Here is a 24,065-nt window from a genome sequence, read left to right on the forward strand (position 1 = left end):
CTACTATTTATGTATTAAAACCTTGATATTAACAGTATACTCCTTTTTTTCCTCCCACTTAGTTACTTATACAGTTATACTTCTACTGAATATGTATTCAAGGTACAATTTATTTTTCAGAACTGGTCTAAATCTTTCAGGTGTTTGGGTGACTCATTTTTCTAAAATCTCACCAACCAGATTGAGAAGGACAATGCACAGGCGAGAGCCGGCCTGGAGCACAGCCCTTCTCTCCAGACCAAGAATCTTCCCTTGTTCCTCCTTTGTTCCCATTTTTTTCAACAGGCGAGAAAGAAGTTTTGGGGTCTCACTCCTTTTCCCTGGAGAGAGGAGGTGGCTACTGGCCTGCCACCTCCCTTGTGTCCTTTAGCTTTTCATATTAAGTGATCCTTCAGCAGAAGAAACCCCCTGCAACTTGAGGGAAAGCCCAGGACAGGAAGAAAGAGGGCAGGGGAAATGGCGTCTGCACTGCTAACTCATGCTTGCTCTTCTCTCCATTCCACTCCTCCAGGAGGACGTCTCATGACCCACAAACGATAAAAAGGAGAATGGCAGCTTCCTCATCATGGCTGGGTTGAATACTCTTTCTCCTCTTCCAGTTTTTGCTCAACCATGTTATATTTGCTCACTGGTTAGTTTTACTTTTTTTAAAAAAAAACCACATTTCAACCCATTTTATATGTCAATAGCGGCTCCTAAGCCCTCCCTACAATTTTTCCTCATTTTTTCAGTCTTGGTTGTCACTTCCTCAGGGAGTTAAGGGAAATGGAATGTGAAGCTGATAATAGGAACTCCAAGAAAAGGAGATAAGGGGGTTTTCTGAAAGCATTTCTGAGTATACATGCACACACACTCTCTAATTCCTCTGACCAAAGGGCAATAAAGACAAACAAATTTCTTTCTTTCCTTTTTTGGGGGGGCATGGGGGGAGATGGGCTCTGTGAACCTAACAAACAAAATTTATGTAGAAAATGAGATATTAATCATCTGAATTTCCTCTTCAAAAAATAGTTTAGTTTCCTTCTCCTGGAGTCAAGTCACAACTCAGCAAATGTGTGGAAACAAATTTCCAGGTACTTTATTTCCATGAACTTAAACTTAATAGCAAAGGGACTCATGCATATTTCACCCCTGCATGTGGTTAAGTATTAGGCAATGCTAATCTAAGAAAATCCATGAGATGAAGCAAAGTAATGCAGGCAGAAAGACACTAAGATACCCAAAATAAAAATCCCATCCATTGGCCTTCTTTCCTGTTTGCCTTAATATTTAAAAACAGATACCAATCAAGAAGAGATTTACAATGTGTCTGATGTATCTAGGGGGGTAAAAATGGATACCCTGTGGCCTCAGTAACAGGCACTACCAGTTGGACTCAAAATACATTTGGGAAAATATCCATAAATCTTGTTTTAGTAAAAAATAATTTGTTTAAAAATAATAAGAAGAAGAACCATTGTTTTGGGAGTATGTCAGTTCCCCGACATTTGAGTTTAGCTAATGAAGGCACAGAAACGCTATGCCCATAAGGACCTTTGATTTGAAATGCTTCCATGGGTAAAGTATTTTATTACCATATAAACATTTGTTTCAGTATGAAATTGACAGAAACATTACTGAATGAATTTCACTTAGCAACAATACACAGCAATCCAAGATGGGGAAAGACAAGTTTGTGATTAACTATGACTCGCTGTGACAGAGGTATGTCTAATTCTGACGGCAAGATTTCTCACTGCTAAAAGTTCTGCACACATTATTGTTCACTGAGCCACCTTGGTGTCCAGAATGAGTGAGGGGATAGAAAATGGACTCTAAATCCCTACAGGGATCATTCAAAAAGAAGCCTACTTGGTGAATCAGTTTACTTCCCTGGAACCAAAACAATCAGATCAGACAACTGAACTCTTAGCTCATGAAATATTAGACTCTGAGATGACACCCTCAACATATGGAAAAATTATGCAGATCACATCACTATGAAAATTAGATCTCCTAACTAAGCCCATAGCCTGAAACGTCTTATCTTGGAAAAGTCTTCTTACTTCATAGGTAAGCCTGGCTGGCAAGTGTCAACTTCTCAAAGCTCATATAGTTTATATAAAATAGTAAATGCTAAAATGATGGCAGAGGATAAATACTAAATTATTATATTGCTTTTATGTAATATAGTACATAAAAGTGACTTCATATACAGAGAGCAGAAGAAATTGATGCTTAACGCAGGACTCTTGAACTCAAAAGCCTACATGTCGCAGGCAGGTGCCATAATCTGAAAGATTGGTTCAGTTAAATATTTAGGGAATGCAGAATACTAGCAAAGTGCAGTCATTGATAGTAACAAGACCAGATTTTTAATCTTCCAAGAGAAGCCAGATATTTAATCTATCTGATTTTTATGTGAAGTTTCCAGATTCTCAAATGTTTCAAATTAATTTTTTTATAAAAAGAAAATGTTTACAGGTTAAAAAATTCAGTAAAAAATTTGTCCTGTGGGCTACTTTGCAAGCTCTAATCTAAAACATACTTTTAAACAATACAATAATAAAGAGAAAGCTTCTCATATAACAATGATTACACTAAATTACTGAGCCTTGGTTCCTGCTGTACCAAGAGATACCAGTCTATGCTAGGAAAGGGCGGGAGTGGCATCAGGGTACAAAAGCAGCTTTCCCCAAATTATATATGTCTGAATTATAATCATCACTACCACCACCACCCCTGTGCCCATGGAAAATAAGGTTTGACTGAAGATGTGCAGCTTGCAAAAAGCTCCTGAAGATGATTAATGCCACAAACTTCCACCCTGGCGATGGCTGACTTTGAAGAAGTAGAAAGCTCTGGATAACTCGGAGGGGTGCAGCCAAGTTGTGAAGACCACAAACTCACTACGCCTAAGATATCAAATAGTATATATCAAGTGGCTCTAAAATCATAACTGCAAATATCAAAGATGATAAAGAGACCACAGAAAGTATTACTAGTGCCACATTAGCCACTTCAGCCTTATAGGCAAAGAGAAAAGCTGAATGTCTCACTGTCTACTATGGAAGATTATAAAAACTGGATGCATTTTAAGAATGTGTACATGTAGTCACATGTGGATTTGTGCATATGTATATAAAAAAAAGCAAGAATAACATTTTGGCTATTTTAAGGTTTAGGTCTGCATGCTCATTGCCTAAGAAGGGAAAAGAAAATCAATATCACATTACCACATGATGCCAGACTACATATAGGAAACAGAAAATGGTTACCAAATATTTTCACATTTTTCTACTTCCTATCCTTAAAAAAAAAACTCAGAACTTTTTATTATGAGGATTATGACATATTATTTTAAGATCTGACATACAAATAAGAGAAATAAAGAAATAACTTCCTGTGACTTTGTGATGTCTCACTAATCTTTTGCTATTATTAAGCACTGCCTAATCTAACCCTGCTTTTAATTTTAAGCTTGTGTTCTTCTAACTCACCTTGCACCTTGGAGTCAAAGTCTTCCAAGTCAGCTTTATGGTCAAAGCTGTTTCACAGTGGTTTATCCTCAGATGCCTGCAGCTTTTCTCTTTGGGACACGATATGTCTTTGACCTTGCTGGGGCTATCTTGGTAAATTACAGGAGCAGCTCCTTAATATCCTTCTGTTGCTGTTTTCCCAGTAAGTGGCAGAATCTGAAAAAGAGAGATTACAGGCATATAGTGCATCTTTACAGAACTTCGGTGAGCCTCTCAGGGGGACTGCCTATGGCCAATCGGAAAATTTCTTCCAATTTATCTTTTCAAGAGGAAGTTCACGTGGTTAAGTGCCTCAGCTTTTTATCTCCTTTGTTCACTTTTATGTAACTTCAAAGACGTAACCACTGACCTTCTCAGTAATCAGTAACATTCATAATTTACGTCTTACCCAGGGCTTGGACTATGAAAACTCTCAAGTGATACAGCAAATATTTCCTAAAAGGGGACAAAATATATTTTCCAGAACCACATTCAGCCCTCCAATTAAATATGTGACACCCAGGCATATTTAATGGTGCAATGGTGCGATCTCGGCTCACTGCAACCTCTGCCTCCCAGGTTCAAGTGATTCTCCTGCCTCAGCCTCCCAAGTAGCTGGGATTACAGGCACGTGCCATCATGGCCAGCTAGTTTTTGTATTTTTAGTAGAGATGGGATTTCACCATGTTGGCCAAGCTGATCTCAAAGTCCTGACCTTGGGTGATCCACCTGCCTTGGCCTCCCAAAGTGCTGGGATTACAGGTACGAGCCACCACGGGTTTTTAAAAACAGTAAATATGACGTGATTTCATCATACATGCATGTAGATGTACAATCCCTAGTGCCCCGATAAAGACCCATTAACAGTCTCTAATTGAAGAGGAGAATTGTAGCCAAATTCCTATGACAATCCTCTAGCAAGAAGAATGGACTCTATACACACTATCGAAGAACATAGTTTCAACTTAACATAATTTCCCAAAAAGCAAAGAAAGAGTATGCTATGGTTTGGATACAGTTTGTTTGGCCCCACCAAGTCTCACGTTGAAATGTGATCCCTAATGGTGGAGGTGAGGCTTGGTGGGAGGCGTCTGGGTCACAGGGGCAGATCTCACATGGATAGCTCAGTGCCACTCTGGGGGATGAGTTCTCACTCTTATATCCCACAAGAACTGGTTGTTGAAAAAGAACCTGGAACCTCCCCTTCTTCTCTCTCTCTCTCTTGCTTCCTCTGTCACTGTGTGATCTCTGCATAACAGCTCCCCTTCACCTTGTGCCACGAGTGGAAGCAGCCTGAGGTCCTCATCAGAAGCAGATGCTTGCACCATGCTTCTCGTACAGCCTGTAGAACCATGAGCCAAATAAACCTCTTTTCTTTATAAATTACTTACCCTCAGATATTCCTTTATGACAACACAAATGGACTGCAACACAGTATTTTTACAAGATAATAAATAAATTCACCATAAAAGAAAAATCTGACAAGTAATCCAAAGTAGAAGTTACTCTCTGATCCTGAAACATGACAGATATTTTTTCCTTCCAGCCATAAACCTCTCTAGCAAGCTTGTTTATTCACAAGATAGCTTTAAAAATCACTCCCCAGGTTTGATTTCTTTTTTCAAGCCTATTCTTTCACTCCGTTTTAGTTTTCCTTTTTTTCTTATTGAGAAGGGGAAAATGGACACACAAGCACATGCATACACACACATATTGTAAGACTATGACTTAATGAAACTACAAAAGATGTATGTTCAGCCAGCATCTGGTGCCATGATTGCTCCCTTAAGTACCATCATTCTGCAAAAGTTTTTGTTCTAACTCCCCTTCCACTTCTTTAAAGAAAAAAAAAAAATTCTACTGTGTTGTAAGACAATTCTGTGTACCTTGTAAGTCCTGAATAAAATTTAATTGTTGATTATGACGATGACATTGAATACTAAGGTTAAGGTCCATCAGGGTTCTTTTTGTATGCTCAGCATTGCATCTTTTTATTTTCTGTGAACACTATCAATCTATGCTCTTTAATCTCATTTAATTATAGGCAGACAGAACATGAATAGTCAGCCAGAGAAACTTCCCTAGCAGGCAGGGCGCAGTGGCTCATACTTGTAATCCCAGCACTTTGGGAGGCCAAGGTGGGCAGATCACCTGAGGTCAGGAGTTGGAGACCAGCCTGGCCAACATAGTGAAACACCGTCTCTACTAAAAATACAAAAATTAGCTGGGCAAGGTTGTGAGCGCTTGTAATCTCAGCTACTTGGGAGACTGAGACAGGAGAATCATTTGAACCCAGGAAGCTGAAGTTGCAGTTAGCTGAAATCATGCCATTGCAGTCCAGCCTGGGCAACAAAAGCAAAAACCCGTCTTAAAAACAAAAACAGAAACCCCCTTAGCCACTTTTTCTTTGCTTCTTCCTATGATGAACTCTGCCAAGCTTTGGGAATGGAGGAGACACTAATAAACTAAGAGAAAAAGGAAAAGGCATGCTAAAGAGTCTTCTGTGCTACCCTGCAGCTCGTTTTGCTCACTCACCCCCATTCCTCTGTTCTAGTCTGATTCTCCATAAGTTGTTAGCATTCTAAAATGGCAAGTGGGAAGGTAAAGCAGAACAGAAGACCATGGGGGTAAGATTAAGACTTCCTTTTCTTCCCCCGTTTCCTCCACTAAGCAGCAGCAGAGGGGAGGGATAAGACAGGTTGAATCTCACTAACCATACCTAAGGAATTCCTCCACCCTCTCCCATCACATCACATCTGCTGTGTGGTTTGTCCTTGGCTGCTGCCTAGGTAAATCAAACCTTAGCCCAAGGAGCATCCATTTACTTCTTTCACCGTAGTCTTTGCCAATATATTCTTCAAAATCCAGCTCAAAACTAAAACTCCCAACTGCTTCACCAATCTTCCCAGTTAGGAAGAAGAAGCTGCTGAGTACTTTTGGTCAGTTCTATTTGTGTGAGGCTGTCCTGGCCTTGCAGTTTCATGTGTGGACTGTGTCTCTCCTACCACACTGTGTACACTCTGGGAAGCAGGGACTGAACCTTAATTTCATGTGCACAATTTTTTTCCTTTTAAAGTTCCGGGGTACATGTACAGGATGTGCATGTTTGTTACACAGGTAAATGTGTAGCATGGTGGTTTCCTGCACCTATCAACCAGTCCCCTAGGTATTAAGCCCCACATGTATTAGCTATTTTTCCTGATGTTCTTCTACCCACCAACCCCCCACAACAAACCCCAGTGTGTGTTGTTCCCCTCCCTGTGTCCATGTGCTCTGATTGTTCAGCTCCCACTTATAAGTGAGAACATGCAGTGTTTGGTTTTCTGTTCTGTGTTAGTTTGCTGAGGATAATGGCTTCCAGCTCCATCCATGTGTCAAACACAGACACACAGACCAATGGGACAGCATAGAGAACTCCAAAATAAGACTGCACATCAACAACCATGGGATCTTTGACAAACCTGACAAAAACAAGCAATGGGGAAAGGATTCCCTATTTAATAAGTGATGCTGGGCGAACTGGCTAGCTCTATGCAGAAAATTGAAACTGGACCCCTTCCTTAGACCTTATACAAAATTTAACTCAATGCAGATTAAAGACTTAAAACCTAAAACTATAAAAACCCTAGAAGAAAATCTAGGCAATACCATTCAGGACGTAGGCACAGGGAAAGATTTCATGACAAAAACATCAAAAGTGGCTGGGTTATATATCCAAAGGATTATAAATCGTTCTGCTATAAGGACACATGCACACGAATGTTCACTGCAGCACAGTTTACAATAGCAAAGACCTGGAACCACCCAAATGCCCATCAATGATAGACTGGACAGGGAAAATGTGGCACATATACACCATGGAATATTACTCAGCCATCAAAAACGATGAGTTCGTGTCCTTTGTAGGGACATGCATAAAACTGGAAACCATCATTCTCAGCAAACTGACACAGGAGCAGAAAATCAAACGCCGCATGTTCTCACTCATAGGCGGGTGTTGAACAATGAGAACACATGGACACAGGGAGGGGAGCACTACACACTGGTGTCTGTTGCGGGGAAATAGGGGAGGGACAGCGTGGGGTGGGGAGTTGGGGGGGGATGGCATGGGGAGAAATGCCAGATATAGGTGAGGGGGAGGAAGGCAGCAAATTACACTGCCACGTGTATACCTATGCAACAATCTTGCATGTTCTTCACATGTACCTCAAAACCTAAAATGCAATTAAAAAAAAAAAGTGGCTGGGTACATGACTCACACCTGTAATCCCAGCACTTTGTGGGGGGCGGGGTGGAGTGCAGGGGCGAGACAGGTGGATCACCTGAAGTAAGGAATTAGAGATCAGACTGGCCAACATGGCAAAACCCTCTCTCTAATAAAAAATACAAAAATTAGTGGGGTTCGGTGGCACATGCCCATACTTCCAGCTACCAGGGAGGCTGAGGCAGAATTGCTTGAACCCGGGAGGTGGAAGTTGCAGTAAGCCTAGATCGTGCGTTGCACTCCAGCCTGGGCAAGAGTGAGACTCCACTGCAAAATAAATAAATAAATAAAAGTCAAAAGCAATTGCAACAAAAGCAAAAATTGACAAATGATATCTAATTAAACTAAAGAGTTTCTACACAGAAAAAGAAACTATCATCAGAGCAGACAGACAACCTACAAATGGGAGAAAATTTTCGTAATCTATCAATCTCTGCCAAAGGTCTAATAACCAGAGTCTACAAGGAACTTAAACAAACTTACAAGAAAAAAACAGCCCCATTAAGAATTTGGCAAAGGACATGAACAGACACTTCTCAAAAAAAGACATTTATATAGCTCTGCATACAATTTTTAACTCTCACATTTACTGTGTGTTAGAGTTTAAAATGGAAATGTACAAGGTTTTGACCTACATGTATTTTGTAAGAAACCAATCTATTGTTGTCCATTTTGCTATTAAGTGCACAAAAGTGTATGTTTTCACACATTGCCTATAAAATGTCAAAAAAAAAAAAAACAACAACAGAGGTTTTGGCTTGTTCTGCAACTAATGTTCCTGTGAATATTCTGTACAACCTTCAAAAAGACAACCAAGATGAAGTGTAGTACCCAATATAACCTCCAGGGAAACTAAGTACTCTGAATTAAAAATTACCACCACATTATCAACACATGGTCCAGTTATAACCCATCATCTGATAGTTACTCAAGCCAAAAAAATGAGAAACATTTGTTTTCATTCAGCTTCAAAAGCTTGATTAGGACACACAGTTTTATATAGTCACAGTCACATTCCAAATTTCCAGGTGACATATATTAAGTTAATTAGAAAGCCAGTGTTCACTAAGTGGCAATTCAACCTAATTTCAATTAAGAAATTACACTGGGTTGGCCAGGCACGGTGGCTCACACCTATAATCCCCGAACTTTGGGACGCCGAGGCAAGTGGATTATGAGGCCAAGAGATCAAGACCATCCTGGCCAACATGGTGAAACCCCATCGCTACTAAAAATACAAAAAAAAAGTTAGCTAGGCGTGGTGGTGCATGCTTGTAGTCCCAATTACTCAGGAAGTTGAAGCAGGAGAATCGTTTGAACCCAGGAGGCGGAGGTTGCAGTAAACTGAGATTGCACCACTGCACTCCAGCCTGGCAACAGAGTGAGACTCTGTCTTAAAAAAAGAAAGAAAGAAAGAAATTATACTGGATATTGTTTTACCTTGCACATAAACTGCGTGCAGGGTAGAAGTCCAAAGGTGATAAGCATATAAATTTCAAGTTTGATTACTGCTTGTACCAAAATACATTGACGATTAATTCTTAAAGCCATAGTTCACAAATACCCTAGTTAAGAAATATACTCAGAAAAAGGAAGATTCTGTTTCTTTTAAAAAGTATAACCAAAATTAATGTGTGTGTGTGTGTGTGTGTGTGTGTGCATGTGCAGGCGTGTGTTTTCTTTTCATACAGCATATCTGGTTTTAACAGAAACACATTCACAATAGGAATCATGTTCTATTTAAACATAGCCTCTGTAGATCAAAAAAGGATCCTAACATTCTCTTTCTAAGTCATTAATAAATAAAAGTTGTAAAGGTTAAAAAGGTTGATTTAAATAGTTTTCCAACACTAACCAGTACTAACCAGTGGGTGTCTGTGGAAAATCTCATTCAGGAGAATTTAGTGATTTGGCAATGGTTCCTTCTGAATGGCTCATTCAGGAAGCAAATGATCCATTATCTTTGCAACAGAATTTTTGTTTTAAGCTATGTGACTAATCCTCCCACAGCCTGGATTTTGCCCACATGTTCTTGTCTAGTGCATTCCCTGCACATTCCTCTCCTTGCCCAAGTCCATCAGAGATCATGATGTATTCTACCAAAGATTAGATGTTCCTATGTAGCTACTAAGTAAATGCATACAACGCAACATGGAGACAAGATAAAGCAAGCCCCAGCACTCTGTACAATAATAAAGATTCTTTAAAATAGTAAGGACAACCAGAAGAGTTATCTGTGTAATCTCGATAGCAAAGTCTATTTCATACCAAAAACAAAACACGAGACACTTTTGATCATTTTCTCACTTAAATGGGCCACGGTTTTATTTCAATGCTCACACCATTTCTACAAAGAAGGATTGGTCTTAATTTAGGGTTCAACATCCTAAATTGCTTTTCTAGAAAACTGTAGCCCAATACACAGTACAACACGTTTTTTACTGTCTTGCCTACTTTGTCTGTTGCCACCATTAACTGCATTAGTTAGTGAAAAGATAATTGTTTTGCTTTTTCCCATGGGCAACAATGTTTAGACAAAAAGGGATTTTTCTTTTCCTACCTATGAAAGTTTCAAGTTTACTGAGGGTGTCTAAGTCTCTGGAGAATATAGTTTAAGTGCCACAACTCAATAGGTTTTATGAAAACAGGTTGTGCGGGGGTAACTTCCTGAAGAAGAAACATAAACTTCATCCTTACCTAGTAACTACTGTGGCTCTCTTGTTAATGAGTAAAGAGCAAAAGACATTTAACTTCAGAAAGGTATCTTATCTCTTTGAATCTGAGCACCAGAAAGAAAAAAAAAAAGAAAGGTATCTTATCTCATTTAATGCTACTACATATCAAAGAAGTTAGAATTTACAAGCTGAAATAACATATCAGAGTTTTCATATCCATCACTAATTATCGATTAAATAATCAAATTGTGTAGTTACTATATATAAACATTAAAACCAGACACTAAAGAGGATCTAGAAATGTAACAATCAACAAAAAGAAATTTAGAGTTTGAGCCCTAGATAACAGGAAAAGGTATGTGAATAATCTTTTTTAAGTTACAAAAGCAGAGTATGTGCTATGAATATTCATAGCATAAAAATAATAATTCTGGCTTGGCGTTTGTGGGCTGGGGGAGAATCAGTTCAGAAGAAGTTCCTCAAAAGAGGAGACATTTGAAAGATGAGTAGATCAGGCAGAAAACGGACAGGAGGGATGAATAAAGGACATCTCAAACAGTGAGAAAAGTGTATGAAAATCAAGAGATGGGAAAGTGTAGTTCCAATGCTCAGAGCTTAGGGGACAAAGGAGGAGAGCAGGGGAGGGGAAGCTGGAGAAAAGGTTTGGAACAGTGTGGAAGGTCTTAAATGCTGGCGAGAGACTGAATTTCACTGTGTGGGCTGTAAAGAACAGGAGCAAAGTTCAGAACAGAAGAGCCACGTGATTGTACTTCAGGGAGGGAGATCCAGCCGTGGAACAAACGGGAGGAAAAAGGCAAGTGAGAACCTCAGAAGATCAGAAGGGAGGATGAAGGCAACAGGAGGGGACAACCAAGAACTAACAGTGGACAGGACAGAAGGTGAACCTAGATGTTCTCACATATTTCTTGTCTTAGCAAAATAGTCAGTGAGAAATAAAACATTCATTATTTTCAGAAACATGATCAAAGTATAACAAGATATTTTGTTTATAAATGCTAATAAACTATATACACTAATAAACGAATTTGCTCAACACAAACATAATTTTCTCAATCTATCACAGTTCTATCATTTAGCCAATTTTTTAAGAATGTTTTTGTTTGCATATAACTTAGATCTAATTGACATTATATATCTGAGGGTAGGGAAAGTGTTTTCTTTCTTCGAAATTCAAAACCCAAGCACAGGAAGGATCTGGCATTTATTAACCATTCAAAGATTCTTTTTCCCCCAAATTAAACAGTACTGTTAATGCTGACAAAAATTCAGATGACTGATCATACAGCTAAGAATTCTGAGTAGAGGCTATTTAAAGGAATCTGAAATTTTATTACTCCCTTGACAACATCTGTGTGAAATCCAAAGAATAAATATCACAGAAATGGCTCAACAGTTCTATTATTCAATTGAATAAAATTTTATTTTAAAAAATTTTAAAAAAATTTATTTAAAAAACTTCATTAATTCCAAAGCATTATAAACATGCTTAGGACACATCCTAACCTTCTGAAAGGAGTATGCTCTAAAGAAAGAGTTAGAAAACTTTTTCTGTAAAGGTCCAGATCAGTAAATATTTTAGATTTTATGCAGTCTACCCCTTGATGAAACTACTCAACCCTGCTGCTGTGGCAGGAAAGGAGCCATAGGCAATATGTAAATGAATGAGCATGGCTATGTTCCAGCAAAACGTTACTTATAAAAAAGTGGTAGGTACCTACTGTAGTTTGCTGATCCCTGCCCAGCAGAGAATTCAGCTGTGGTGGCTTGATATGGTTTCACTGTTCTTGCTCCTCAATGCACATAACTCTGATGAAGTGATTTAAAAAATTATTGTGAGAAAATGGGCTCCAAAAATAAAAATATCTCCACTTCTAGTGAAGTAATAAAAGAGAAAACAAAATGAAGAGGTTCTGAGGAAGCAATGGATTCACGGAGACAAAGAGAAGTTCAGGGGAACTTATTAAGAGAATGTAAAGGTCGGGCACAATGGCTCATGCCTGTAATCCCAGCACTTTGGGAAGCCGAGGCAGGTGGATCACTTGAGGTCAGGAGTTCGAGACCAGCCTGGCCAACATGGTGAAACCCCACCTCTACTAAAAATACAAAAATTAGCTGGGCGTGGTGGTGCGCACCTGTAATCCCAGTTTCTTGGGAGGCTGAAGCAGGAGAATCACTTGAACCTGGGAGGCAGAAGTTGCAGTGAGCCAAGATCTCGTGACTGCACTCCAGCCTAGGCAGCAGAGTGAGCCACCATCTCAAAAAAAAAAAAAAAAAAAAAAAACGTAAAATTTGATGATCTCTCAGATTGCTGCTAAAACAGCTCAACATTTATTCTAAGTAGAAATATTTTAAAATGTGACTCATGAAACCATTTCAGGGGATGCTCCAACCAATGCTTTTTAATTGAGAGAAAACTTCAGGGAAAGCTTAAACTATCACATAAAAATACTGCATGAATCTTGACAGAATATTTTGCCTGAGAGAGGCCCAGGGAATTGGAAAATTTATGAAAGTCTCAGATCATATTTCCCTCATGAGTTATGATGATCATACTATATTTACTTGATATAGCAGGGGGGAAGTAGAAAATGCTACTATTAAAGCTTATTAATCTATATTTAAATCTTTAAAAGTTAAAAACTATCTTAACTCAATTACATTTGCTTAATGATGCTATTGCTAATTTACCATTGAAAGTGACTTACTAGCTATGTGACCTTGTGAAAGTTACTTTACTTCTCTGTGCCTCAGGTTGCTCATCTGGAAAACATAGCTCTTTCAATGAATTGCCTGAGGATTAAGCAAATTAATGTACATAAAGTGTTCAGAACAGTCCAGCATAGGGAACTGTTCAAATGCTATACTGCTCCTGCTGCTCCCCTGAGTCTCTTCTCCCCAAGTCAGCTTTACTGGTTCCTCCTTCCCCCCACCCCCGCCCCTTTGTCTCCTTTTGGCTTCTCCTGGGTGACCTTGTCTTGCTCTGAGGGCTTAACGCTACCATTTGCTGGAGACTGCTCAATCAGTCTCCTCAATGCTGACCCCTTTTCCAGATTGCATTTCCAATTTCCTACTGTCCATTCCATTGAAATATATCAACGGCACCTGAAACTCAGTGTGTTCAAAAAATCAAACTCATTATTATTATTATTATTATTATTAGGACAGAGTCTCACTCACTCTCAGGCTGGAGTACAGTGGCACAATCTTGGCTCACTGCAACCTCTGGCTTCTGGGTTCAAGTGATTTTCCTGTCTCAGCCTCGTGAGTATCTGGGATTACAGGCGCCACCACCATGCCCAACTAATTTTTGTAGTTTTAGTAGAGATGGGGTTTCACCATGTTGGCCAGGCTAATCTCGAACTCCTGGCCTCAACTGAGCCACCTGCCTCAGCCCCTCAAAGTGCTGGGATTATAGACGTGAGCTACCATACCCGGCCCCATTATTTTTCCACCCTTGTCCCTTTCCTTTCCTTGTGTTTCCTTAGTTAGTGACATCACTATGTATCCTTAAATCATGCCAGAAAATATTTTTCCATTTCCATTTCATTTCTCTGCTCCCAATCATCATCTCCTCCAGGCCGTCTTTCATTGTCATCAGAGTTATCGTTCTTAAAACATAGATTTGATCACGTTATCCTCTTGCTCAATTACTCTCTATTGCTTGGGGAAATGATCTATGAACCTAAGAGTACACTTCAGAGACTCAGGAAAGTGTCTGAAATTAAATATAAAAATTTGTGTGTCCTTGATTTAAAAAAAAAACAACATGGAATCTGTCCTAGAAGACAATTTTTAAACTGCTCAGCAGGGTAAAATCTGCAATTTAAGTTGATCCTAGTCACACTCCTACATCTGAAACATACTATTATGTGGACAACAAAAGGGATGTAAGTATATTTCTGGTGTCTGGATATTGAAATATTGGTTTGAAATTTCTTATAGTCAAAGTTTCCACATATGGAGAATACATAGTCATAAATATGTAGACACACATTGTGTTTACTTAACTAAATCTAGGGACACCCTTACTGGTGTCTCTGGATTTGAATGAGATCAATGATAAAGACCTGAGGCCTATGTTCAAATCCTGGCTCAGCCAATTACCAGTAATGTGACCTTGGGCAAGTTACATAGCTTCTGTTCTATGATCTGTGAAGATGGAAGGAGTAATAGTACCTGCCTTTGGGGATTATTTTGAGGATTAAATTAGTTTATTATGTACAGTTTATTTATTAGTTTATTTATGTATAGCACTTAAGACTACATAAGTGCTTGCTATTATTGTAATTATTTATTGAAAGCCAAGACTCAAGTTTGCAAGAGATAACCACAGAGCAAAAAAAATTGACCTAGCCCACATAAGCCTCAAGCTTTAATCAACCAAGTTAATTAGCCAGAGAATACTAACAAAGATGGCCCTTTTCACTAATGTTTTTATCAATTGAAAAGTGTTTCAAGCCTATCTGATAAAATTCTTTTAGTAGCTTGCAACAACTAAAAACATCAGCTCAGAATATTTCCAAGGCAAACTATAGGTACGCTAAAATAATTACTCTGAATAGAAAACAGCCAGAGCTGCTCTTCCCTGGGCAGCAAATCAATGGGCATCTCATTACTTACCACGTGTCCAATGTGAAGGTGAAACGCTAAGTAGGAAATTGAGAAGAAAGAAAAAGGAGCTCAATGACTCAGCTTTCAAACAAGCTGGTGTCTTGTTTGCCAGAGATATGGGGTATTAGGCATTAGCAACACACACCTGGCCAAGAAAAAGGCTGTGAAATGTAGATCCCAACATCATCAAATCTATGGACAAATCAAAATAAGTGCACGCTGTATGCCTTAGCTGACTTTCTCCGAGTGATATGGTTATGCGATATATTTGGGGCTGCCTCTGTTGAAAGTTTTCAGCCAAAAAATGCTATTTTCACCCATACTTTATATATTGCAGTTGTATAAACAGTACTATTTGTTCCCCAACAATTCCCAAAAGGATCACTTTACTGTTTATTAATGGCATAGTAATCAGATCTTAGGTTAAAATACCTTTTATTTACTTATTTATCTTTTTTCTTGAGACACGGTCTCACTTTGTCACCAGGCTGGAGTGCAGTGGCACGATCTGAGCTCACTGCAACCTTGACCTCCCAGGCTCAAGCGATCCTCCCACCTCAGCCTCCCGAGTAGCTGGGAATACAGGCATGCACCACCATGCCTGGCTATTTTTTTGTCGAGATGGGGTTTTACCATGTTGTCCAGGCTGGTCTTGAACTGTGAATGTGAAGCTCTCATGATTCACCTGCCTTGGTTTCCCAAAGTGCAGGGACTACAGGCATGTGCCACAGCACCCAGCCATGTTAAAATACTTAAGTTAATATTGAAACTAAGGAAAGAGAGAATAAAGCCAAAATTCCTTCGCTTTACTATTAAAGATCCTCCAAGATCTTACCTCAACTAACTTTCCACCTTACTCTTCCAGGATATACTTCTTAAAATCTTCAAGCAAATGAAATGTCTTGCAATTCCCACAATCATATTCACTCTTTGCCCACTCTATGCATTTCCTCTACCTAGAACAGTCTTCCAATTACATCTCCAAAGTCCAAATCCCATCCTTTTCAGGCCCTGTCTGGATGACATGAAGCCATTCTCTGTGGCTCAGTGGAAGTAATTATCCAGGTTCTTAAACTTTCACTCAGCACCTCTGGGACTTTCCTTAGTCCATCTTGATCAAAGTTATTGACACGTGTCTTTTCTTTTCAAGACTGGATGTTCTCTAAGGGCAATGTATTCAACTGCTCCATCTTTGTAGGCCTGCCTGCACCACGTGCACATATGCCCATGGCAGGTGCTCGTGGTTTTTGCTACAGTATTCATTATATACATTCTTTAATGTAGAAACATGTTGGTCACATGCAAACTGAGGTCAAAATAATGTTTAAACCAAATGGACAAGTACATGCATTCAGATAAGTTTTGCTGAAGAAAGACTTCAGTTTAAAAGATATGCAATGAGACTTGTTTTCTTGTGAAGCGAGCTGAGAGAAGAGAATTGTAATGCTACTCCCAGGGCATTTACCAACTAGTAATCTGCCAAGAGCTACGAACAGTGGTGCATTAAAAGCTGACTTCCCATTCCTGTAACTGATAATGTACTTTAATATACTTCCAAGTTAGATAAGTCATAAGAGAGCTGACCCTGTCTTTCACCTGCTGCAAACTTATAACACTGTTTGCCTCTGGGGCTTTGGATCAAGAACTCATAAGACCTGCAAATACAGTGATCATTTCATCATCATCTGTAATACGCCTTTAACGCTAAATACCCAAGGATCAAAATGCAAAAATTAGAGAATCTGATACATAACAGAGCACACAAGTGCCAAGACAGGGTAGGATTAACAGAAGTATATCTAAACATTGGCAGTCTGATATTACTTGGGCAGAAGTTGACAAGTCCTAACATGGCACTTGGCACTATCTGAAACGCTTTTTGGATCTCAAAGTAGAGGCTGACTTCACTCTTATGTGAAGCTCCAGGGCTGTGCTGATCGGCAAGTTCTTGCCAGACCACTGGACAGCTGCCCACTGTCTGCAGTCCTGTGTTTACAGTTGACATTTCTCTGCCTACTCAGTTCAAAAACTGTTACATAAATGAGTTTCAATATTCACTCTTGGGCAAAAGTAATTTTCCTAAGCCTCAAATCCTGAAAAAACAGACAATCTAAGTCCTAAACCAGATGAACGAACAGACTTTTATGGAATAGTCTTGACCAAGTCGTGCTAATGGGAAATGTTCTGTTGGGTCCTCTGTTAGGGCTTTCATATTGGTGACATCTGAACATCAGTCTAGAATATTATGTTTCTAGTATCTATTGGATTACTGGAATGGCAACTGAATCCTTGGGCAGGGAGCAGGAGATTCTAAGCATTTTAACTGAGTCAGTCTTTAAAATAACGATTACAGCTAGTGCTCGACTTACGACCACGATTGGGACCGGCAGACCGGTTGTAACACGATTTGGTCGTAAGTTCAGTAGGCTATATGTACAGTTGAAATGGTGCATGCGGAGATGGTAGTGCTGCTGGAAGCTGGTCTGCACTGTCGTACGCCCAGCTGGGCAACATTTGCGCTGCCAGACGTGGAGCAGTCATGGCTAGCGACTGTGGTCGTAAAGTCGAATGGTCGTAAGTTGCATAGGTCGTAAGTCGATCAATACCTGTATATGTATTCTTTAAAGCAGAAACAAGTTGGTCACATGTAAACTGAGGTCAAAATAATGTTTAAAATTATTAATAAATTAGGTAAACACTGTTAGTGGCACTATCATAAATTACACAATGTTTTTGAAATGATAAAATAGACCCTCAACAAGTCTAAGGTTTGTATACTCTATCATTTTTCCTATATAGCTTCACCGAATAACCTCAGCTGAATTTCTCTTCGTTTTGTTTTTATGTATCCGTATTGTTAAGCAGCTGAATTTCTCTTGAGTCAGTTCTTCAGCCTCCCAGTCTGCTTTGACAGAATTATTTCAAACTGCCCCATTTCTTAGGCCTCTTGCTGTATCTCTCTTCATCTGCATTTCCATTTGGTTTCCACAGTGACTTGTTTGCTCATTACAGCACAACAAAATTTAACAACTAAATCAGGCATATTAGCATTCTTATGACTAAAGCTTCCTGTATTTAAATAGATAGTATTGGCACTAAAATTGAAACAAATTTTAAAATGCTGAGACAGTGAACAATGCCATCTATTACAATTCAAAGCTGTTCTTTTGGAAATGTAATTTGATGTGATAGGCTGATTAAAAAAAAAAAAAAAACTGGATAGGGCAAACAAGGTAGACTATGTTATCACATAACCTCAATTTCCTTGAAATTGAGAGCTTCTTTTGGGCACAAGCGGACGTCTGTGGACTGTGTAAAGACAGCATAGGCTTTTGGAGTTAAAGTGACTCAAATCCCAGTGTTGATGTTTTCTAACTTTGAATCCCTGGGCAGGTTACTCTGCCTATCTAACCCTCAGTTTCTTCATCTGTAAAATGGGGATTTGGCCCGATAAAACCTAGTTCAAGTTGCTTTTGAGGTTATAGGTAAGGTGTTCAGGGCCTAGTACTGTCAACTTTCTCATCAGATCAACTAATACTAGGTTAACATCTTTCTTTTTCAAAACCAAAACCAATGGATTATTCTAACACTTCTAGGTACATCACACTAAAAGATTGCCATCTCTGGAGAAATTAGATCCCCAAATGATTAAAATGTTCATATCAAACATCCTACTTTTGTGAGGCTCAGAGAAATAAAGACCATGAATTTAGAAGTTCAAAGCACCACAAAGAATAGCCAGCTGTCATGCGGTGAGCGGCTAAGAGCCCAGTGTCTGGAATCATGTAGGTTTACATTTCTACTCTGCCACTTTCTAGCTGTGTGACATTGGGAAAGGTATGCCTCCTCTCCATTCCTTGGTTTCCCTATCTGTAAAATGGGGCTACTAAGAAAGTGTCCACTTCACAGAGTTGTAATGAAAATTAAACACTGACTGGTACATAGGAAGTACTCAATGTTACCTTTTATTATTCTTAAAGCAGCTTTGCCCAAAAGTCACATTGCACATATTTCCAGATTCAAATTATTCATAGTTATGCTTTATGATTCTCCCTGTTCATCCCTCTCTCCACAAAAAGAAGAGGTCATCTTTGATAAGGGAGCCAAATTAAAGAATCTAAATTGTGCCTGACTGCTGTTCTCCGTGGTACAGGCCTGACCTGAGCCTACCCCCAACCCTGCTGCAGGGGCCCTATCACAGGCTCCCTCTTTACTAAGGGGCAGTCTATGAGCCTGACCCACTCAGGGAACAAAGAGAGGCTGTGGCCACTAACCCATACCTGGACCAGTCAGTGTGTTGTTGTGCGCCCTGCCTGACATTCTTGGTTTTATTCTGCAGCAGTAGCAAAGCAAGAGTTACCAGCACAGCGCAGATTCTCAATTAAGTTGGGATGAATGACATGAACCTGACAAGTGATAAAGCTGGGAGCTTCGATCTCCATAAAAACCAGAATTCAGTAACTGGCTGCCACTATGCTTTTCCCATATTTGCCTTCCTAAGTGATGGCCCTACCTCAGGATCCACTTCAATACTGATAGAATGCCTATATTGTGCCTGGCCCTGAGCATGTGGCAGTGAGAAATCAGATACCGTTTCTGCCCTCTGGAGCTTACTCTGTAATATAACGAGGCCCTGGAAGGGAGAGGCAGGGTTTGGAGTCTAGAAATATGAGTAATGCTAATGCTGGGAAAAATTCATTCCCTCCCTTCCTTGGGTTGCAATAAGCAGAGTCTTTATACATTTTAAATGAACTCTACTGACACCTACAAAACAGTTAAGAATCCATATTTAAATTCTCTTACATTACTGGTGGGAACATAAATTGGTATGACCACTCAAGAAACATGTTTGGAAGGGTCATGAAAATGGCGCTGGCCGCTCGTCTGTTACCCCAATTGCTGAACTCTCGGTCGCTGCCCTGCGGGGCCGCCCGACTCCGGACTCCCGGTGCGGCCGAGGTGAGGCTGCCGTCGGCCGGACTTTGCTACCTTTGCCGATGTCGCCTCGGCTCGGGAGTGGCCTCATTTCCCCGAAGGGCTTGGGCCTCCGCGGCCTCGGTGCTACCTGCCCAGGGCTCCTGGCAGCCAGTGCTCAGCCGCCCGGGACTCCCCATAGCCTTCGCTTCTTTCCCTGCCTGCCCTCGGCGCAGCTACAGCACGAAGGAGAAGCCCCAGCAGCACCAGAAAACCAAGATGATCGTCCTGGGATTCGCCAACCCCATCAACTGGGTTAGGACTCGAATTTACGCCTTCCTTATCTGGGCCTATTTCGACAAAGAGTTCAACATCGCAGAGTTCTCTGAGGGAGCGAAGCAGGCTTTTGCTCATGTATCCAAGTTGCTGTCACAGTGTAAATTTGATCTGTTGGAAGAACTTGTGGCCCAAGAGGTGCTACATGTATTGAAACAAAAGGTTACTTCACTACCTGACAACCATAAAAATGCCCTTGCTGCTAACATAGACGAAATTGTATATACATCAACAGGAGACATCTCCATTTACTATGATGAGAAAGGAAGGAAGTTTGTTAACATCCTGATGTGCTTTTGGTATCTAACCAGTGCCAACATCCCTAGTGAAACCTTAAGAGGAGCCAGTTTATTCCAGGTTAAGTTGGGGAATCAGAATGTGGAAACTAAACAACTTCTTAATGCAAGCTATGAGTTTCAGAGGGAATTTACACAAGGAGTAAAGCCTGACTGGACCATTGCACGGATTGAACACTCAAAATTATTAGAATAATTTTCTTGGAAAAATCAGCTTATGGACTTTAGCAGTTGCCGTGAAAAACTAAGGAAGAAAATTTTTGGATCATATGACCTTCACTTAATCTAAATGTGTGAATTACTTTTATATTATTTTGAAATACTTCTTGCAGTATGTTGGCATGATACAGTAAAAGCATTTTCCACAGATTGTTATCACCTTCTTTAAAAGAAGTCAAAATTTAAAAAATACAATAGCAAAAAAAAAAAAAAAAAAAAAAAAAAGAAACATGTTTGACAACATCTTCTAAAGGTACAAATACTCTATGACCCACCAATTCCACTTTATATACCCAAGAGAAGAGAGTGTTTATACCCATTAAAAGAAAAATTGTTCATACTAGCTTCACAAACATTCATAGCAGCCCCAAACTTAAACTAGCCCAAATATCCATTAACAACAGAATACTGTGGGAGCTTCCAGGTTGGCAAACACAATGAGGTCCTGGAAGAGTGGCACACCCAAGGCGGGCTTGGACACTCTCCATGCCCTCGCTGCCTGTCCCCTCATGCCTTTCCCTATACCTCTCTTCCGCCTGGCTGTTCCTCAATTGTATCTTTTATAACAAACTGCTAAATGGTATTAAAGAAGAGTTAAATGAAGAGAACTATACCATGGCCCACCAATACCGGCACATAAGAGAACAGGTCTATGCAAAGCGATGCAAACCAATCCAAAAAGCATACCCTCAGCACAAACACAAAGTTGCAAATTGAAGCTCAGTGCAGATACAATCATGCAGGAAGCACTGGAGGCCATCTTAGGACATTGGGGCAAAAAGTCCCAAGATGGATGCAACATATTCAGGATGGAGGAAGAAAATGGGCAGGGGTGTCACTTGCTGCCATCTCTGAGCTCCCTGCCAACCCAGATGCCGGCCTGCCTCAATTCTCTGGTTATAGGGAACAATAAATGTCTCTATTTTCTGAAAAAAAGACAGACTATTGTGGAATAGTCATATGATGAATAATACACAGAAATGAAAAAGAATGAATGAATTCAGGCAACAGCATGCAACAACATGGATGAATTTCAACATAAAAGAGGACTACTGCATAATTCCATTTATATGAAGTTCAAACACAGGCTACAGTAATGTGTGCTGACAGCAATTAGAATGGCACTCCAAGGGAAGTATGGACGGAAGAAGTAATGAGAGACCTGTCCAATATGCTAAAAATGTTCTATATCTTCATCTAGAGGTGGTTTTGTGTATCCATATAGATACAAGAAGTAATCGTACTTACATTTAAGATGTGTGTATTTTAGTATAATTTTACCTTTTAGAAAATTTAAATAAGGGCCAGATACAGTGGTTCATGCCTATAATCTCAGCATTTTGGGAGGCTGAGGCAGACATATCACCTAAGGTCAGGAGTTCGAGACCAGCCTGGCCAACATGGTGACACCTACCCCTACTAAAAATACAAAAATTAGCCAGGCTTGGTAGTATGCACCTGTAATCCCAGCTACACTAAAGGCTGAGGCAGGAGAACCTGAGAGGTGGAGGTTGCAGTGAGCTGAGATCGTGCCATTGCACTGCAGCCTTGGCTACAAGAGCAAAGCTCTGTCTAAAAAAAAAAAGATAAAAGAAAATTTAAACAAGCTAAAAGCACTATATTTACTTTAAAACCTTTAGAGTTCTCCAGCCTTGAATCAGTCATTCATTCACTCACTCATTCATTCAGCCCAATATTTACTCAACATCTACCACTATGGTATGCACTACAAGCCCACCATGCATGGTGTTCATCATTAGGAAGTAAGGATATTAGCAGAGAAAATCACTTCACTGACAGCATCATTCATTTACCAATAAATCACAGACAAATTTCTGACACCTCATCTGTTCCTTTTTTTTTTTTGCTATTATTTGACATTTTATATGTTGCTTATATTTACATGTGCTCTCAATTTAAAATGTAAATTCCTTGGTTGTTCCACACTTTTGTATGCTGTTAAATGCCTAGAGCAGTGTCTTACACACAGCAGGTATGTGACAATTTCACATTTAACGTGTTACATCACAGTGCTTTTCTTGGCCTCAAGTTTTCTGGCCAATGTTCTTTTCCCTGGGTTTTCACTTTTCTCTGCTCCTGATGTAACCTGACAATCACTTACTAGAATGATATGTGGCTTATACTTACATATATCCTACAAACAGAGTGTTGGATATAGCTTTTGTTATTTTCAGTTTTCTTTTAAGAACCCTTTGATCCTATAATAGAGCTTAAGAGTAAGGGAGAGTTGAAGTGGGGAAAGTAAAGAGATAATAGATAGACTCATGTGATTGAAGAAAATGACAAACCTTTTTTTTTTTTTTTTTTGAGATGGAGTTACACTCTGTAGCCCAGTCTGGAGTGCAATGCAGTGATCTCAGCTCACTGCAACCTCCGCTTCCCAGGTTCAAGCGATTCTCCTGCCTCAGCCTCCTGAGTAGCTGGGACTAGAGGCATATGCCACCATGCCTGGCCAATTTTTATATTTTTAATAGAGATGGGGTTTCACCATGTTGGCCAGGCTGGTCTCAAACTCCTGACATCAGGTGATCCACCTGCCTCGGCCTCCCAAAGAGCTGGGATAACAGGCATGAGCCACTGCGTCTGGCCTAAACCTTGTTTTGACAGTTTGCAATGCATTGGCAAAAAGAAAAAGAGCCATGTCTCTCTGGCTCTCCTCCCTACTCTGTTCAAGGCCCCACCTGACACCATCTGTATCAACAAGCCCAGAAAACACCCTTGTGTATGACACAGAGAATGCCAGTTTTATTGATCTCCTAGTATTTTTTTAAGTGCAATTCTTTTAAGGGTCACTAATGAGGAAAAGATTTGAAAGTACCAGGAAAAAGCTTGGACCCCAAAATCAAATGTAGTTAACAATCGTGATATTGCTCTCACAAATGGGGGCAAGATGAAAGAGCTTTGAATTTCTTTAGTGTCTTACTTTTCTTTTCTGTGGTCGTTTTGCACATAGTGATTCCTGAAGCCACCTGTTATCACTGGAGTGAAGAGACTGTGAGGGGCGGTGCTCTGAGGTCTCAGCCCCACTCCATGTGCTAAGGCTTTGTGTTCATGTTCCTGCTGACCTGTGGCATCTGAGCAACTGAGTACCATCTGCTCCCTCACAAGAGCCATGCCCACCTTACAGACGGAGCAAGCTGATCGACCACAAGCCCCGTGGCTTTGCGGTAGAGCATGCTGACATAACAGAATTAGCTTCTGTTTGGTTCTT

The 24,065-nt window shown here is 40.0% G+C and overlaps 2 protein-coding genes across 18 annotated transcripts in view; one reads left to right on the forward strand and one right to left on the reverse strand.

Moving 5' to 3' along the window:
- OSBPL6 (oxysterol binding protein like 6) overlaps positions 1–24,065 on the reverse strand; it is a 206,058-nt gene that overhangs the window by 107,622 nt on the left and 74,371 nt on the right. For 3 of the 17 annotated variants that reach the window (XM_032292828.1, XM_032292814.1, XM_032292815.1), the window contains exon 2: positions 3,480–3,674. The gene's annotated coding sequence lies outside the window, so the exon portion shown is untranslated. Of the gene's footprint in view, positions 1–3,479; positions 3,911–24,065 lie in introns of those variants that run through there. The other 14 variants (XM_032292817.1, XM_032292813.1, XM_032292816.1 and 11 more) reach the window with 8 other exon arrangements.
- Positions 19,926–20,981, forward strand: LOC116561096 (m-AAA protease-interacting protein 1, mitochondrial). The gene has a single exon (XM_032292831.1). The coding sequence runs from the start codon at positions 19,929–19,931 to the stop codon at positions 20,808–20,810; it is 882 nt and encodes a 293-aa protein (XP_032148722.1). The 5' UTR covers positions 19,926–19,928; the 3' UTR covers positions 20,811–20,981.

Source organism: Sapajus apella, unplaced genomic scaffold (assembly GCF_009761245.1).
Source record: "Sapajus apella isolate SASKATOON/1434 unplaced genomic scaffold, GSC_monkey_1.0 scaffold28, whole genome shotgun sequence".
Lineage (NCBI taxonomy): Eukaryota > Metazoa > Chordata > Mammalia > Primates > Cebidae > Sapajus > Sapajus apella.